This window comes from Bos grunniens, chromosome 3, assembly GCF_055505025.1.
Source record: "Bos grunniens cultivar Pamir isolate PY7600 chromosome 3, Bosgru_T2T1.0, whole genome shotgun sequence".
NCBI lineage: Eukaryota > Metazoa > Chordata > Mammalia > Artiodactyla > Bovidae > Bos > Bos grunniens.
In genome coordinates this window covers 29439201-29455718 of record NC_141167.1, presented here as the reverse complement: position 1 = coordinate 29455718, position 16518 = coordinate 29439201, and the positions used below count along the sequence as shown (strand labels likewise).

The window sequence follows — 16518 nt, the reverse complement described above, 5'->3', positions numbered from 1 at the left end:
AAGAGAAAAACATGTGGATGATCTCAGATGTAGAGAATGCCTTGTGCTTACCTTATGTTACTATGAGCTGTTGTTTGTTTTCATAAGCAACAAAAAGCACCCAGAACTCTCTTTTGTAGGGACTGGTGGCAGGATGGAGAGGGGTGCGTTATTTAGGTTTCTTGGACCGAAATCAGAGGTGGAGGGACAGAGAGACTGAAGTTAGAACACAGGATAATGCACTTCTCTGGGCCTGATTTCTTACCGGTAAACATCAGTGACACCTTCACAGGGATGTTGAGAAGTAAATCGTATCCCCTTCCCCAGGGGTTTGGGATCAGGATAAAAAGGCATTTGCTACTCTCTGCCTGCTCTCTCTGCATTCCTGCATCCATCTCACTTTTCAGGAGATAGAAATGAGGTGGGGATGTTCGGGAAGAAGCTCTGGTGTCAAGACAGCCCTCTCCTGGGTCTGACGGCCTGGCCGTGTGAGCTGGGGCTTTTGTCACCCTTTCTCAATTTGTGTGGCCGAGAGCTCGGTGTGATGCCCACTTGGTTCACTGTAGCAGCAGGATCTCAGCCACCTCACTTGGAATTGAGCAGAGGCCTGGGGGGCAAGAAGCTCACCCGAGTCATACAGCAGGTGGTTTATAGCCGGACCTGGAACCCTGATCCCAGGACCCTCCATCTGGGTCTCTTCTGTCTCCTAATAATCCCCAGGAAATGCCAGGTGGTGCTGGATGACATAGCTCCCCCCTTTTCAGAGGGGAGGCTGAGGCAGTCCCCGTGGCTCTGTTGTGGCCAAGCAGAGACGAAACCCACAGCCTCTGATCCTGAGTGCGCTCGCACCCTGTCCCCCTGAGCCACCCTGAGGTGACGTGGCCCACCGCTCCCAGAGGCTCTCCACTCTGATGCTCGGATCTGGAGAAGCTTTTGGCGGCTCAGAGCATCTGCCCCTGGACCCAGGGCCATCCCTCAGCAGCGACGAGCGAGCACGTCCTTTCCTCCCTGCGCGTGATGGCCCCCTGGCCGTTTGGAGGCAGGGATCCTGTGTTGCTCACTCCCCTGTGTCTTCCAGACCTATTTTTAACGCCAGCCAGTTCTGTCTCTTCACGTAGCAACAGCTCTGTGTGTTTTTCCAAGCTGCAGAATTAGAACCTCTGTTCTCCAAATGGATTCTCTTCTGTGGTCTGCACATAAAACCGAGAGGCCTCTTCCTGTGCCTTCCACTTTAGCCACCCCGCTTCTCTGTCTTGGCCTTTCTGTTTGGGTGATGAGATTCTCTCCATTCCCTTAGCTATATCTTCAGTCTATTGATGCTGCTAAAATTCCCTCTAGGAAACTTGGGGGAGAAAAGCAGCGACATTACATTGCCAACAAACCTAAGCCATCTAGGCAAGGCTATGGTTTTTCCAGTGGTCATGTATGGATGTGAGAGTTGGAGTATAAAGAAAGCTGAGTGCCAAAAAATTGATGCTTTTGAACTGTGGTGTTGGAGAAGACGCTTGAGAGTCCCTTGGACTGCAAGGAGATCCAACCAGTCCATCCTAAAGGAAATCAGTCCTGAATATTCATTGGAAGGACTGAAGCTGAAGCTGAAACTCCAATACTTTGGCCACCTGATGGGAAGAGCTGACTCATTGGAAAAGACCCTGATGCTGGGAAAGATTGAAGGCGGGAGGAGAAGGGGACGACAGAGGATGAGATGGTTGGATGGCATCACCGACTCAATGGACAGGGAAGCCCGGCATGCTGCAATCCATGGGGTCGCAAAGAGTTGGACATGACTGAGCAACTGAACTGAACTGAGGAAGCTTGGCCCAGAGGGTCCCAGGTCACTCCTATATTTTGCAGAGAATGTTGTATTTTGAATTGTGAATTCCATATTTTGCACAGAATGCTGAACCCTCTGACCTGATGACACCTGTGTAAACATCCCTCCCTCCCTGGAATATGAACTTCTCTCACAGGCCTTCATTTCTCAGAGCTGGAGCGCCCCTGTCTCCCCCTCCCCAGCCCCCCAAGCGTCCTCTGCTGCCGAGCTGTGGGCACACCGCCATACACCACGCACCCCTGTGTCCTGGGTGCTTGGCCACGTGGCCTGCGTTGAGTTTCAGTCGAGGAAGGCTGTACTTGGTGGTTTCACATGTGGGCCCCGTGCTGCTACACGCCTGGGTATTGGGGTGGGGTGAGGAAGGAGGGGATTTGCAGAACAAAGTTCCATTTTGCAGCCTTGTAAATCAGTCAGGAGGGGTTGGCTGACCTGGCAGGAGTCCCGCCGTTCACTCTGAGCGTGTTTTTATTCTGTTTTCCAGGAGCTTCCTGTGCACAGAATAATTTTTTTTTAAGAGAGTAAAAAATGGGTGGGGGATTCCATGCTAGTTTGTGGGTGAGGCTAACTGGGGGTCTCAGGGTAAGGCTGGAAGGTCCTGTCTTGTAGGGAACACATACCCCCACTCCGCCCTCACCAGGCTCTGCTTCTTGAAGGAAGCATGAATGTCACCTACCACAGGATATACAAGATGTGAAGTAGGAGGCTCCTGGGAGCTTGTCTCCTGGTCCCTCTTGACTGACCCTGTTCCTTGAGTCGCATGGGACTCCTTGCTATGGATTGAGGAAAGGGCCCACATCCAGAACTTGCCAAGTCTGTTCATTTGTGGAGCCTTGGGTACTCTGGTGCTGTTGGGTGAGCTTGTCAGGCATGCACTGGGATGTCTGGCACGGGCTAAGAGGTGTCAGATAGGATTCTCAACTGTCCTGAGCTACTTGCTCTTCTGCTGAGATCTCTTCCCTGTTGCCTTGAGTGGCAAGCCCAGGTTCCCTCGCACGGCTTTCAAGGCTCCTCGCTGTGGCTCAGATCCCAAGGCTGCAGGTTTGAACCCTGCATCTCTACCAGGGGTAAGAGTGGGGGGTAGAATGTGCTTACTCTGGGACAGGGGTAGTGTCCAGGTCTCTCCTCACTGTTGACAGCGGAGTTTGGTGGAGTGGCATCTGGAACACATGAACAGAGCTGAGGGGCTGCAGTGAACCCCTAAGCCCCGGTGGCTGTGTAGCCATTCTGGGGTCATAAAGAGACCCTACTCTTGAGGGTGAACGTTGTAGAATGAGCCCTCCTTGGAAGGCTCCCTGGCTGTGAACAAAAATAAAATACTTTGCAGGGAGGGGAACTTTTACAGCTTCAGGCAGATGTCTGAAGGCACCTCAGGCTTTCCAAGTGGACTAGATCCCGGAGGCTTGGAGGAGGCAGCTGGCTGCAGTGGGCCACACCACTCAGTGCAAGGCCTGTTTTCTATTTGGAAAAGAATTTTTAGTTAGTTTAAAAAAAAAAAAAAAAGCGTGAGTTGCCAAACTGCATGCCCAATTTGAGTCTGCCTTTTTTAGTCCATGTGTGCATGTACGCGTATATGGATAAAGGTTGCTGAAGGGGGGCTGTTGGGGTTGTGGTTGGTGCAGGGGAGAGCCCAGATGTCATGAGCTGGCTGTTATCTCCAGGCTTTGATAATCAATAGGTTTGTAGGTGGTGCTGAAGTTTTGACCTCTTAAGGGTTCTTTTTTTGATCTGATTCTTTGTTTTTAAATACTTACTTAGTCTTAGGTGGGTCTTCGTCGTCGTGCACAGGCTTTCTCTAGTTGCAGCGACTGGAGGCTGCTCTCTAGTTGCTTCTCATTGTGATGGCTTCTCTTGTTGAGGAGCACAGGCTCTAGAGCTTGGACTTTGATACTTGTGGTACAGGCTTCGTTGCCCTGTGGCTTGTGGTATCTTCCCAGACCAGGGATGAAACCCGTGTTCCCAGCATTGGCAGGCGGATGCTTAACCACTGCACCACCACTGCCCTGGAAGTCCTAAGAGTTCTGTAATGAATGGGAAAAGTTAAAATTTAGAGTCTGCCTTCCTAAAATTTAGGAGCTGCTGTTTCTAATCCCTGCTCCTGCTAGGTGTATGGACTGGGTTGGGAGAGTACTTTGGAAGGAGAGCTCCAGAAGTCATCTTCTCTTAACTCCATCATTTGACACTTGGCGCAGCAGAGGCCCAGGGCAGGCAGGGACTTCCCCAAGCCCATGCGGGAGGTCTCTGGCTCCTGACTCCTTCCTCCTCCACCCCGGTGGAAGAGTTCCTGGGCACCTGCTATAGCCCCAACGTGCTGTAGGCCTCTGTGAATGTCAGAGGGTTTTGGTTTTGGTTTTGTGTTTTTAGAGAAAACTCACATGAGACACTTTGCTGAGTGCTTTAATGGAGTTCTAACTCCAAGTTGGAAACCACAGGGAGAGGCCGATTCCTAGCAGTCCGGAAAGGCCTGGCTCCAGATGGCCAGATTTGAGCAGGTCTTTGAACAATCAAAGTTGTAATTGTTTACTGAACGCCTGCTGTATGCCTCTCATGGTGCTGGGTCTTAGGGATGGGTAAAGGTGCTGTTGAGGTGTAGGGGTGAGGGCAGCCTCACATCAATAGATGTGGGGTGAGGTCCCTTGGATTGGGTTTCATGTGTAAGAATGATTTCTTAACCCTCTGGTCTCCCTGTGACACTGGTTGCTGCTTTCATTTTATTTTTTGTCCTTTTCTGCCCTTTTGAAAGTTTTGTACAAGTTTCTGTTTGCCTCAAAATCAAAGAATGGCAGTAACTGTCATACTTTAAGACACAGAGTTAAACACTGCAGAGCTACTTAATTTTGCAGCTGAAAGAGCCTATAAAGGATAAGTTATCACTCCAGCTTCCTGACACCTGAGCCACTACTGACATGCCTTCCTTTCACTGGAGGGTAGCAAATGTCCATTTCCACCCAGATGTCAAAGAATTATACCATCCCCCTGCTAGAACTGTGGATTTTCCATCCCTAACATTCAAAGGACCGTGGATTCCTGATCTTGTAGGAAAAAGAGATTTTGGTGTCAGGGGAGCCTTGCAAGTCATGCACCTGGTTCAAGTTTTCATTTAAAAGTTGTTGTGTTTTTTTTTTTTTTCTTTTAAATGATAAGATATCTATATGTTATATCCTTAAGGTATAAAGAGCTCATGTATATTACTAAGGAAAGACATCAAATACCTGAATAGCAAACGACATGAATGATTTGTCATTTGTTTTACTAAATGGCCAGTGTAAACCATTTTAAAAGGTTAGTGATCCAAAAGATTAAGTTAAAATACCAAAGAAATCAAAGAGATACCATTTTGTAGCTACTAAGTTAGCAAACACTGATGTAATGCCCTGTTAATTAAATTACTTGAATAATATTAGTCTTATTAAAAAACCATGTGTTCTTTGACCATTTAATGAGAGGAGGAGAAGTGCTTATGATATTATTTAACAAAAAACAGTGACTAATTTTCTTTTTACTCTGCTGTGTCCTATAATAAGAAAGTGTTTTATATTAAATGAATAATGCTAATTTAAAGAACCAAGTTGCTGAAGCTTTCCAGATCTTTCTTTAAAAGCCACGTGTTGTTTCTGAGCTGACGGCTGAGGAAGAGTAGATGTGGACTCTCTGAGGATAAGTAGGAAAAGGCCACCTTCAGTCTGCTCTCCACACAGACACTTGTTTTCTCATCTGTAATGTAAGGGTGCTTGTGTCTGCCTTGGAAAGCCACCTGGGGGTTCAGGGAGAGACGGTGTGAAAGTACCTGGCTTGTTCTGAGCATCAGGCCAGACAGCCCCTGCCATCCACCCTGCCTGGCCTGGGCCATCGACTCAGTCTTTCTCACACTGTCGTCAGGAGCGCCACCGTTTCCATCTTCACCCTGACAACGAGTCAGTGTCACATTTGTTGAATAAAACATTTAATCAGGGCAAGAGAGGGTTTTGGTTTTCCCAAATGTATCACCTGCCCTTGCCCGCCTTTCTGATCAGCATCATTGACCCACCCTCCTTGCTTGACTGGTGGACTTGAACGAAAATATGAGTAATTTGAGAAAGATCACCTCCTAAGAGGGTACCTCTGTTTTGGAAAGGTATCAGTTTCCCTCCAAATTATATAAGAATTCTTTTATTTTGGTAGGAAGATGACTTATATAAACGATAGAAGTTTGGTAGGATAAGCAGATAAAAATAAATAAGAAAACTTCCACGAAAGAATTGAAGATAATAAAATTGTAAAACTCTGATCATTAGAATGGACAGAATTAGGACAGAATTTTTTAAAAGCTCAGAAACCGTCCAATGCCTTTGTAAGAATTTTTGTCCCTGATTTCAAATGAGTGGAAAACTTGTATCAAGCTGGTAGACCATTTGAGGAGTAAAATCTATGTTCTTTACCAAAATAAGTTGCTGAACTATTAAAGAGTTAAGTGTAAAACCAGTCTGGAAGAACTTGAAGACAGCATAGGAGGGTGTTTACCTCACTCCATTTAAAATTAAAAAAAATTTTTTTTTTTTCTGCTGCTGCTGCAGAGTAATTGTTGGCTGTAAATCATGAAAAGTTGCATTTTCGCAGAACAACCAACCGCAAACAAAGAGTGCAGCTGATGGATAACCAGGCGTATTCCCTCAGGCAGCCCTCATCCTAGATGATACCGGGGCGGGGGGCTCAACCAGGGCTGGCTTCTCCTCCAACCTAAGGAGGTAGGAAGGGGAGAACCTGGTATTTTGGGGTTTTTTTTAACACATTGCAGGATAGTTGGCAGACTCTCTTTACACCGAATCATTTTGGAATGTTGGGCCAGAGAAGCCAGCCCCATCCCACGCTATTCCCTTTTACCTGAGGTCTGTTGAAACAGCCACTGTGGGCCTCCCGAGTCCTCCTTACTTCCAGATTACCAGCTTCCCTGGGTTACAAAACACAGCCCATCCCATTGCTTAATCCTCCCCAACGCTTAGGAGCAGCTAGGCCCACCGCGACCGGAACCTAGTGCAGAAAGCTGAGTGGTTTGCCATGGCCGCCCCTCGCTAGTCCAGGCAAACAGTGTTTGAACCCCAATGTACTGGTTCCCAGGGCTGTCTGTTTTCTTGCTGCATGTGGTGTGTTTGGGGGATTCATACAGTCCCTCATTCCCTTCCCTGGGAGTTAGGAGTTCTGGGTCCTGTTTTGTGGCTGAGGAAAGGGCAGGAGAAGTGACTTAGAAGTGGTGACATCAGGCTGTAATCGTAACAGAAGAGCATTCTGTTTCTTGACCCTGAGGGGCTCAGTGTCGTCCCAGAGGACCCATCAGAACCCCCAGGAGGACAGTTGGCGATTATGTCTCAGAAGCTCAGTCCTGGTGGGGTCTGGGGACCTTCGAGGTTGGGTCTGGGCTTCCTGTGGGAGCAGCCCTGCGAGGTGTAGAGTGTGGTGGGGAGCAGAGCACCGGCCCAGGTGGGCGGTCAGGCCCGGGGGCTTCTCTCTCAGCTTCACCCGCCCATGTGAGCATGGGGCCAGGCACAGACATGCCGGCCATGTGAACAGGTGGGACACAGATTGTCTGGAAGGAGGCCAGGCTGGGGAGAGCAACGTCTGTTCACCCCTGGGACGCATTTGTTGAGGCAGATGTACCAGGTAAATGCCGGAAGAGCAGCATTTGAAAGAAAAAGTAATGACAGTGCAGCCCATCTCCTCTGTGGCCCCCAGGACCCTGACGGGGCCAGCGACATGCCTGCCCGCCTCTCGCATTTCCCGGGCCTTTCCCAGCTGGTCTGTCTGTAGATTCACTAAGCCGTGGGCGTTCATTGATCTTCTGCTCTGTACAGCATGCCAGCGTCTTGGCGAGGGCACCCCCATTCATGAGGCACCTCGCCTGCCCTACGGAGGCTTTTTCAGAACTAAAGCAACTGAGTGGGGAGGCGGGGCTCACTAACGGCTACTGCTGCTTGGAAGGGTGTGTGCACGCCAGGGGTGGGCATTGCCCTCCCGTTCTGGTGGTGGTGGTGGTGGTCGTGGTTTAGTTGCTCAGTCACGTCCGATTCTGCAACCCCATGGACTGTAGCCACGAGGCTTCTCTGTCTGTGGGGTTTAGTGATGAGGAAGCATAGGCTCAGAGAGCTCATCTCTTACCCACTAAGTGACAGTTCTGGGAAGGTGCTGGTGTTTTGTGTGGATGAGGGGGGGGGTCTTTGGAGGACATAGGTGGAGAGGGTGGAGGGGGCTGGGAGTGAGAACTCCCGTCTGTCTACATGGGTGCAGCCTCTTACTTTCCACCCTCTTGTCTCCGCAGAGTGCAGCAGCCGCCCCGAGCCCCGTGCTTGGCAACATTCCCCCCAACGATGGCATGCCGGGAGGCCCCATCCCTCCGGGTTTCTTTCAGGTACGTGCTAGGCCCTCGGCCCTGTGCTCCTTTCCCTCCAGGCCAGGCCCCAGGCAGGCGGGAGGGAGGGAGAGAGAGAGAAGTCAGTAGCAGCTCAGTTTGCCATGGTCTAAATACAGTTGCTTCATGCTGGTTCAAACCCTTCCCTTCCCATCCCTCTCGCCACCTCTTCCAAAAACCAAGGAGGGGAGCAGAGAAAGCTGGAGAGCAGACACCTCCGGCGCGTGCTGTCACTTCTGCCGGAGTTTGTTTTCTTCACGCCAGCTTCGCGCTCACGACACAGCCCGCCCCTGGTTGGGAGGCAGTGGGGCTGCTTCCAAGGCCGGTGCAGGGCTGTCTTTTAACAAAAGGCTTTTTTTTTTTTTTAACAAAACAAGTAAACTGTTCTTTGTTTCTGTTTTGTTGGTGCTGTCATTGTCACTGTTTACTTTGCCTGTCCAAACTACAAACCTTAGGCGTAATCTAAAAAACCAAAAAAACCCACCATCCTGGCAGGTCTGGGAATCCTTTCCCTCTGGTTAACCGCTTGGTTTTTTCCGAGTGTGATCACAGAAGGCGTCCCACAAGCATCTGTGCCCATGCTCTGCCCGCCAAAGGCAGGAGCCACGCTCGTGGGTTGAGAGCCGGGTCTTCTCCAAAAGACACCTTGTTGGGCTCTCGGGTGTGGGGTGTGGGGTGTGGGGAGACAGCTTTCTGATTTGCTGGGTGAGTACACTCGCCACACCCTCTGCACCACCTCTTGCATCTCTGTTATCCCCTCTGGGGACTCATTTGATTGAAACCATATTGAGACTGGAACAGGCCATTGGAGAGGGATTGACCTGTGGGGGCTGGAAGGAACTTCTATGATGGAGCTCTTGGGGTTGACATGCTTTCAAACCTCTCCTCAGTCGGGTTTGAGAATCTGCCTGAGGTATGCACACCTTTTGAAAGGTTGGTTGTTGTTTAGTCACCATGTCCTGTCCAACTCTTTGTGACCCCAGGGACCGCAGCTCACCAGGCTTCCCCGTCCTTCCCTGTCTCCTGGAGTTCGCTCAAACTCATGTTCATTGAGTCAGTGATGCCAGCCTTTGAAAGGTTAGCTCTTCCAGATTAAGAATCTAGAAAGAGCTGTTATATAGAAAAGAAGGTGGATATTTTTCTGTGAAGCCCAAGAATTCAAAACTGGGGCCAGGGAGACACAGTCTGAAGAGACTGTGGCTTGGTGACAGCCAGAATTTCACACCGCATGCTTCCAGCAGTGGGACAGCGGTCAGAGGAAGCTCCCTGGCACTGGAGGAATCTGAGCAAAAATGGGGCAGGTGCCTCTTGGGGTATTAAGGGGTTTTTCTCCCTGGGTGGGAGATGACCTAGAAGACATGTCTGCTTTGCAATGTTTCACGTTATAGTTGATGTTCGCTCTCAGGAGAGGAGGGTTAGGACATGCTGCTTACCAGCCAAGAAGGGAAATCAGTGAAATTTGGCTGTTCTTCAACAGAAAACTGCAGGTTGCCCACCAAGGTGGCAGTGAGCAAAGTGATAGGGATTTGGGGATGGAAGCTTAGGGTATTGGATGGCCACACATGTGTCTTATCTGTGTTCCTAGCATATGGTCCAAACTGGGGCCTTGTCTCAGGAATGGAAGTGGGTGTATAGGCTCCAGGTTAGACCAGACCAAGCACTGCCTGGGGTGAGGCTTGGCACAAGGCCACAGGCGCTGGGAAGAGGGGCCAGACTTACGAGAAAGAGTGAGATGTTCAAAACCTTGGAAATCCGTGGACCCAAGAAAGACAGGAGCTTGAAGGACCACTGCCTGACGGGGTCGTCCATGCCAAGGGGCAGCCACCTTCCCAGCCGCTGAGGACGGTTTTCTGCAGCCAGGCAATGGTCTTTCCCCTGGTGTTCTCTCCAGTTGGAACTTCTCTCCCAGGCTCATGTCCTCCCCAGAGATACCGTGGCTGCCCTTCCTACAGTGCAGAAGTGGCTTTCCCGTCTGGTAGACAGAGACCACCCAGATACACGCTCCATCTGTGTGCATCCCTGTTGAGGTTGCTTGCTGGCATCCGGGTGCCCAGTATAGGCCACAGTGGCAAGAAGAAGGGGACAACAGCCGGCTGGATTTTTTTAAATAGGCCGCTGACTTCTGTTTTGGCCTGAGTCTGGGGCAAGGAGAAGTCTGTCTGATATGTGGGCAGCTCCCAGCTTCCTGCTTTGATACAGTGGCCCATGGTTAAGGCCTAACTCCAGACATATGTATTTCTTATGCCCTCCCCTGTGATGTTTCAGGGGTGTGTGGTCAGAAAGCCCAGACCTACTCCCGTCCTTATTTAGCCACTGCCAGGTACCATCCAACAGAGGTAGCTATGGACCCCCTACCCCTTATCCTTGACTTGAGGTCTTCTCTGATCCTTAATCGGGGTGAACCATCAAGAGCTTGCTGGATTGTTGAGCAGGGGGCTGTGTGCCCCAACCTCTCTGCTTCTTGGCTGACTTTGGCTACACCCCCGCCCCCACCCTCACCCGAAGGGGCATCCTTTCTCCATCAGTCAGTTGAAGGCTGATGAAGTCCTTCCTGGTCAGGATGCTGAACCACTCGGGCTGAGTCACTGCTGTGGGGAAAAGGTATCTCTCTTAAGCAGGTAGTGACTGCTCATTTCCAGAACAGGCCAACTCACAGCAGGAGTATTAGCTATTGATTGCGGGCCCTGCCCCTCGCTCATCTTGGAGGCGGTCACTCTGATATTAGAAGGGAAGTAGAGATGGTATTGAAGGTTTTATCTGCTGCCAACAATTAAACTTCTTCCCCTACTTGACCACAGCTGGCAGACAGCTCAGCGGCAGGAGGGTCTTTCCACCGAGGAGCCAGCCTAGTCTGGCTGATCATCTTTGGTCAAACTCTGTCCCAAGGTGGCCAGCCCCATTTTTTGGTCAGAATTCCAACCCTAGTTGGTACTCAGTTTAGTTGGGGCCTCCAGGGTGGGTGGAAGAGACCAGCTTTCCACCCCTACCCCTGGCCCCTTAGGAAGCAACATAAGGAACTTTCTTCCTTGGGCCTTTGACTGCTAGGCTGCGAAGCCACTCTTGGGATCAGAAGGTTTAGCCATCATCACATGAGGTCCCATCTGTTTGCTCTCCCTTACTCCATGTTGGGGTTTCTGAGATGGACAGTTCCTATGGTCCTGGGCATGAGATGTGTTTGTTACCAAGCTGAGGGCTGACCGGGAGATGTTTGAGACCTGACCTGACCATACCTTACTGTTCCACTACTGGGGAATATTGTGGGGTTCTCCAAGTCATGGGAGAACTTAGCAAGGATATTCTCAATCAGTGTGTTCCTTATAAAAAAAGACCTCCTTTGTCTTGGCATCCCAGCACCTCGCATGCACTGAGGACCCGGGAAATGTTTAAAGTGAGTTTGTGTCACTCTTATTTCCAGGAGTGGAGCCCATCCAGCCCCCAGCTATAGATGCAGCAATCTGACCAGACCAGGGGGTGGTCCAGGGATGGTGGTATGGAGTGCGGAGGACACCAAAGACTGGAGTCTTAGGACACCTGTGCTCGCCCCTGCTTGTCCATGTGCTTGCTGAGTGACCTCGGCCAAGTTGCTTTCCGTCTCTGGACTGCAGTTTCCTCAGCAGTAGATGAAGCAGGGGGTGGACAGATGGTCTCTGAGGGCCCTTCTTACTGAATTTTCTGCTTTGAATCCAGATGGATTTTACATAATCAAGCAGTGGCTTTTTTTTTTTCCCCCTCCACGCAGCTTAAGTCAGTTGGGCTGCACATCTGGCAAACTCAGCTTGGCTTTGGCCAGGCCCACTGGTTTGGGTGGGTCCCCAGCTCCTTGGCCCTAAGGTGGTTTGAAGGGAGGCACTGTCCAATGAGGGTTTCTAGGTCCAGAGCTGGGGAATTGCAGGAGGGCAGAGGGGTCATGGAGAAGGGAGCATTGGGTACAGACTGTTTTTGTTCTTGTTTTGTTTTAAATTCCAATAATTGTTTTCAGTTATGTAGTGTTTTTGGCCATGCAGCTTACTTTCATTTTAATCACAGTGTTTCTGCAGAGGAGGCGTGGCTGGTTGGGAAAGTGAGACTCAGAAAGGTGAATGCCCTGCCCAGAGTTAACAACTGAGGGCTGTAATCAGAGCCTGAACTCAGCTTCCTGGTTCCTGATCCTCAAGTTCTTCCATAGCAGTCAGGGTCCTAATGTGGATACAAATCTGATTATCTAGAAGCAAGAATAGAGAACAAGAGAAAAGGGAGTAAGAGAAACTCTAGCCATCTTCTCTCAGAAATAGCCAATGTCTCCATTCAAATGCCAGCAGAGGCCACAGGCCTAAAAACCGTGCCTTCTCTGAAGAAGACAGCCCTGGCGGACCCTTTACCAAAGTCTCAGCCTGACCTGCTCTGAACATCCCCAGATACTTCCCACCACGATGAGGGGACATGTAGGGACTGAGATGTCCTCTGTTCCAGTGAGGCCTCATTTGTTCCGGCCGAGCCCAACCACCTTGGAAGGAGGTTAAGGTCTGTTCTGGAGAACCTCCCCCATCAGTTAGAGGAGGAGAGGGGAGAAGCAGCACTTGATGCCTATAGCCCAGGAACCAGAGACATGATCCAGAAATAAGAGGGAGAGAGGCACACAGAGCCTTGGTCCTTTCCTCTCGAGAGTATCAGATACACGTCTCTGCTTATCTGCCATGGGGGCAGCTGGGGTTTCTCTGGGAAATACACAGCCTCTGGAGGGCTCTGACTTGAAGTACCTGAAGCTTTGCCATGTAGAATATACTCAGCCCCGCCTCTGTGAGGTCAGCCTGTAGGTCTCAGATCCTCCTTAGAAAAGAAGAGGGAGGCCACTTGACGTCTCTGCAGGGAAGGCATTGCTACCACCTGCTGATTTTACAGTGAGGTAGTGAGTTCCTTGACATTGGCTGTAACCAAGTAGAGACTAGATACCCAGCAGAGAGCCTGGGAGACTGTGAGCCTTGGGGTGGGATGGTATGTTTCCTGGGAAGATCAGCATCCAGCAGATGAGAACATGCCGGTGGCAGCATCTCGAGCGGTTCCCTAGTTTTCAGGCTTCCTTTCCAGCGGGGAGCAGGCAGCACAGAGAGACCCGAGTCTCCTGCTGGAAAGCGGCTGCCACAGGAAGGGCCACTCTGGCGAGTCTGGGACTAGGGGAGACTTGGGGGAAAATTAAACCACCTTGTTTTTAAGGTTTTCAAAGCCCACTGCTAGGGAGGAAGACTTGATGGCTGGGGGCCCGGATCCCCATTAGACAGCTGGTGAAACTGAGGCTAGGACCACATGAGCCCTGGCCTGGGCTCGTTGATCAACTGTTAACTCATCGACCAGACGTGGTCCCTCAGGGCACAGCGACCTCCCAGTCACTCAGCCATGAGCAGTGCAAACCAAAGAGGGCACGGACCCTGCCCTCAGTGGGCTCACACGGCCTGGCTGGTGCAGGAGGCAGGACTGATTACATGGAGGGGCCAGTGTGCCTGCGCGTGATGTGAAAGGGCAAGGTTGGGATGGCAGGAGGTCTGGATGGACACACGAACTTAAAGACAAAGGGGAGACATGGAAGGTTCCTAAGAGGGGGAGTGAGGTGGTCCGAGGAAAAGCCCCAGTGGCCTGGAGCGGGTGGCCAGGTGGGGTTGGAGCCCAGGCTGTGGTCATCTCAGGAGGTGGCTAGGCCTGAGCTGGAGTGGTGACTAAATGCTGTGGCTGGTGCCCCCTCTCGACTGGGTGGCCCCTCGCTGGGTGTTGGAGCTGGGGGGTTGGGGAGGAGAGCAGGAGGAGGCGGGTGAGGGCCGAGGGCCAACTTTTCGCTGAGTCTCCCATGCCTCCTGCCCTGTGGGAGCCTCCCGTCCACAAGGGAGGGCCCCCGCACGTGGTCCCATGGCTGTCCAGACTGGCCCTTCCTGGCCTCTCCAGCTGTGCTCGCAGGCCCTAAAGTGAAACTGGGTGAACCCTTCTCATGGCTGCTGGTAGAACGTTCTCCAGGTTAGAGAAGGTTCTCCCTTTGTGCTTGTGTTTGCCTGTTAGGTAGGCCTGAGGGCTGACCGTGTTCCCACTTCTGGATGAGGAAACTGAGGCTCAGATTGGCCACAGTGTTGCTCAGGGAAGAGAGGCTCTGGACGGGGCGAGGGGGATTCAGAGCTTCTTGATGAGCCCTCTGTCTGCTGGCGGATTCCTCCCCTCCCTGGGCCTGCTTTCCAGCCCCAGCCCCTTGCCCCTGTCTGCTCCCTGGTGAGCAGAGGAGGTCGGTGCGGGAGGACAGAGGTGCTGCGTCAGGGCTGGGAGTGCCAGGCCCTCCAGGGGACAGAAGCACCCCTCCTCCCCATCCCTTGCCCTGCTGTCTGCCTCCAGACTGACAGAAGGCAGGGTCACCCCTGCTGAGAAGGATTAGAGAGGAGGCGGGGCGCCCCAAATGCTGGGCCCTCGGTCATGTTCCCACCCCCAGCTCCCACCTGTTCCAAGCCTTGGCTCCAACACCAGCAGCATCTCTTGGTTACTAAAATGAAGCCAGGGGTGCCCTTTAAGCCTGAAGAGCCCTGCCCTGGGAGTTGGACACCCGGTTTGAGTCCAGCCCTACTTCCAAACTGCCATGTGTCCTTGGGGGGCCATCCTCCCCTGTCTGGGCCTTAGTTTGCTCATCAGTCCGGTGAGGGGTGCCCAAGAGGGCACTCTAAAGCCCTGTGGACTGGCCTGTTCCTCCCTTCCCTGCTGTGAACCCCCACGCAGGCTCCCCTCACATTCACCTGGCCCATGCAGAAAGGCTAGGACAGGAGAAGTGGTGGGGGAAGCCTTCTTTTCAGGCCAGTACCACCTTCTCAAAGGTCGGGCTGCTCTCCCACCCTGCCCGGCAGCCAGCCTGGTGCCTAATGTCTGCCCGGGGCAGATGACCGACCCGGGGCTCCTAGCAACAGTGGACAGGAGGTTACTCCTGATACGTCAGGCAGCACTGCCCCTATCACCTTCTCTTCTAAACAGGAAAAAAAAAAAGTTGCGGCCGTGACCATCACGTGTGCCTGTATGCACCCGTGGGCATGTGTGTGCGTTTGCACACTCGAGCTGCCCCCCTCCCCGCAAATGTGAACTCCACACGGTCACACCGTAAACTCTCTCTGATGAAATGGAAAGTTGAACATAAATCAGTGTCTGCTGCCCTGTTAGCTATGCATCAGTAGTCAGTGCCTGGGTGGTTTGCTCGGTAACAAAGCACCCGGCAGCTCCACAGGCCTCGACCGCCCCCTGTCGTGGAGCCGGCCCCACACCCCAGAGCCCTTGGGCTGCAGCCAGTCCTGCTGCGTGCCCCAGCCGCCCCGAACCCTCCTGGCTTCAATGCCTCTGCAGGGAGAGGCAGGGGAGTGGCTCCGGAAGGACCCTAGGGTGGAGGAGGCCAGGCTGTGTTCAGCTACTGTTCCTCCCATCCCAGGAGACCCCAGTGGCCATGACTGCCTCCCCCGGACCTTCTCTTGAGCTCTGAACCAACTCCTTGAATCTCTGACTTTTAGGGATCTGATGCTCAAGGATAGGTGTTAGCGCATTCTCACCTCTGGTTTATTAAGACCTTGGGCTGGTTTATCCTTTTTCTCTTCGGACCCGGGTTTCTCTTAAAACTGAGTTCTCCCCCTGTGCTGGAGAGCTGCTCTGCCATGAGTGTTCTCACAGCACTAGGGCCACATCTGTCCCCCAGATGATGTCCTCACCTCTCGTGGCCCAGGGGCAGGCTAGACCCTCCTCCGCTCATGCCCTGTTCTCTACAGATCATGCTGAGCTTTTTTTCCTTTAAAGAAAAAAAAAGGTCACATTCCACAGCCTAGTAGCAGAAGAGGTTTGAGGAAGGGAATTCCAGTGGAATCCTGTAATAACATGCCTTGGCATCATGTGGGTTGAGGTAGACCCCCTGAGTAAGAGCATGTTGCCCTGAAAAGAAGCTGCCCTTTGAGGAGTCTGGGCTGGGCCTGGGGCTCTGGGGGCAGACTAGGTGGTCACAGGGCTTTCTAGCATCTTGCTGAGGTTCTGAGAGCTGGGGAACACAGCAGGAGACAACACAGTGCGGGCTGTGAGTTCATGTTCGGTTTCTGCCTAGATTAACCCTCCAGCTGACCTTTCCCTGACAAGCTCCTTCCTTCAAATGAAGGCCTTGGAATCAATGACATCCCAGGCCCAGGCCCACCCCTGGGTTCCAGAAAGCCCCATCTCTTTCTAAGACCAAAAGGGCAGGGTTAGACTTGTTAAGAGCATGAGTGGGGAGGCTGCAGCCTCCATGAGGTGTTGGCTGTGTGCTGGGTGCTGGTCTCCCCAGGGTTCTCCCTGACCTGGGAGATGCCACTTCAGCTCTGGGCAC

General features: G+C 52.0%; 1 protein-coding gene across 5 annotated transcripts in view; it reads left to right on the top strand.

Moving 5' to 3' along the window:
- Positions 1 to 16518, top strand: part of SSBP3 (single stranded DNA binding protein 3) — a 166442-nt gene that overhangs the window by 108984 nt on the left and 40940 nt on the right. For all 5 annotated transcript variants that reach the window (XM_086389845.1, XM_086389836.1, XM_086389856.1 and 2 more), the window contains one exon: positions 8100 to 8189. In XM_086389845.1, the coding sequence (XP_086245971.1) occupies positions 8100 to 8189 (90 nt within the window). The remainder of the gene's footprint in view (positions 1 to 8099; positions 8190 to 16518) is intronic.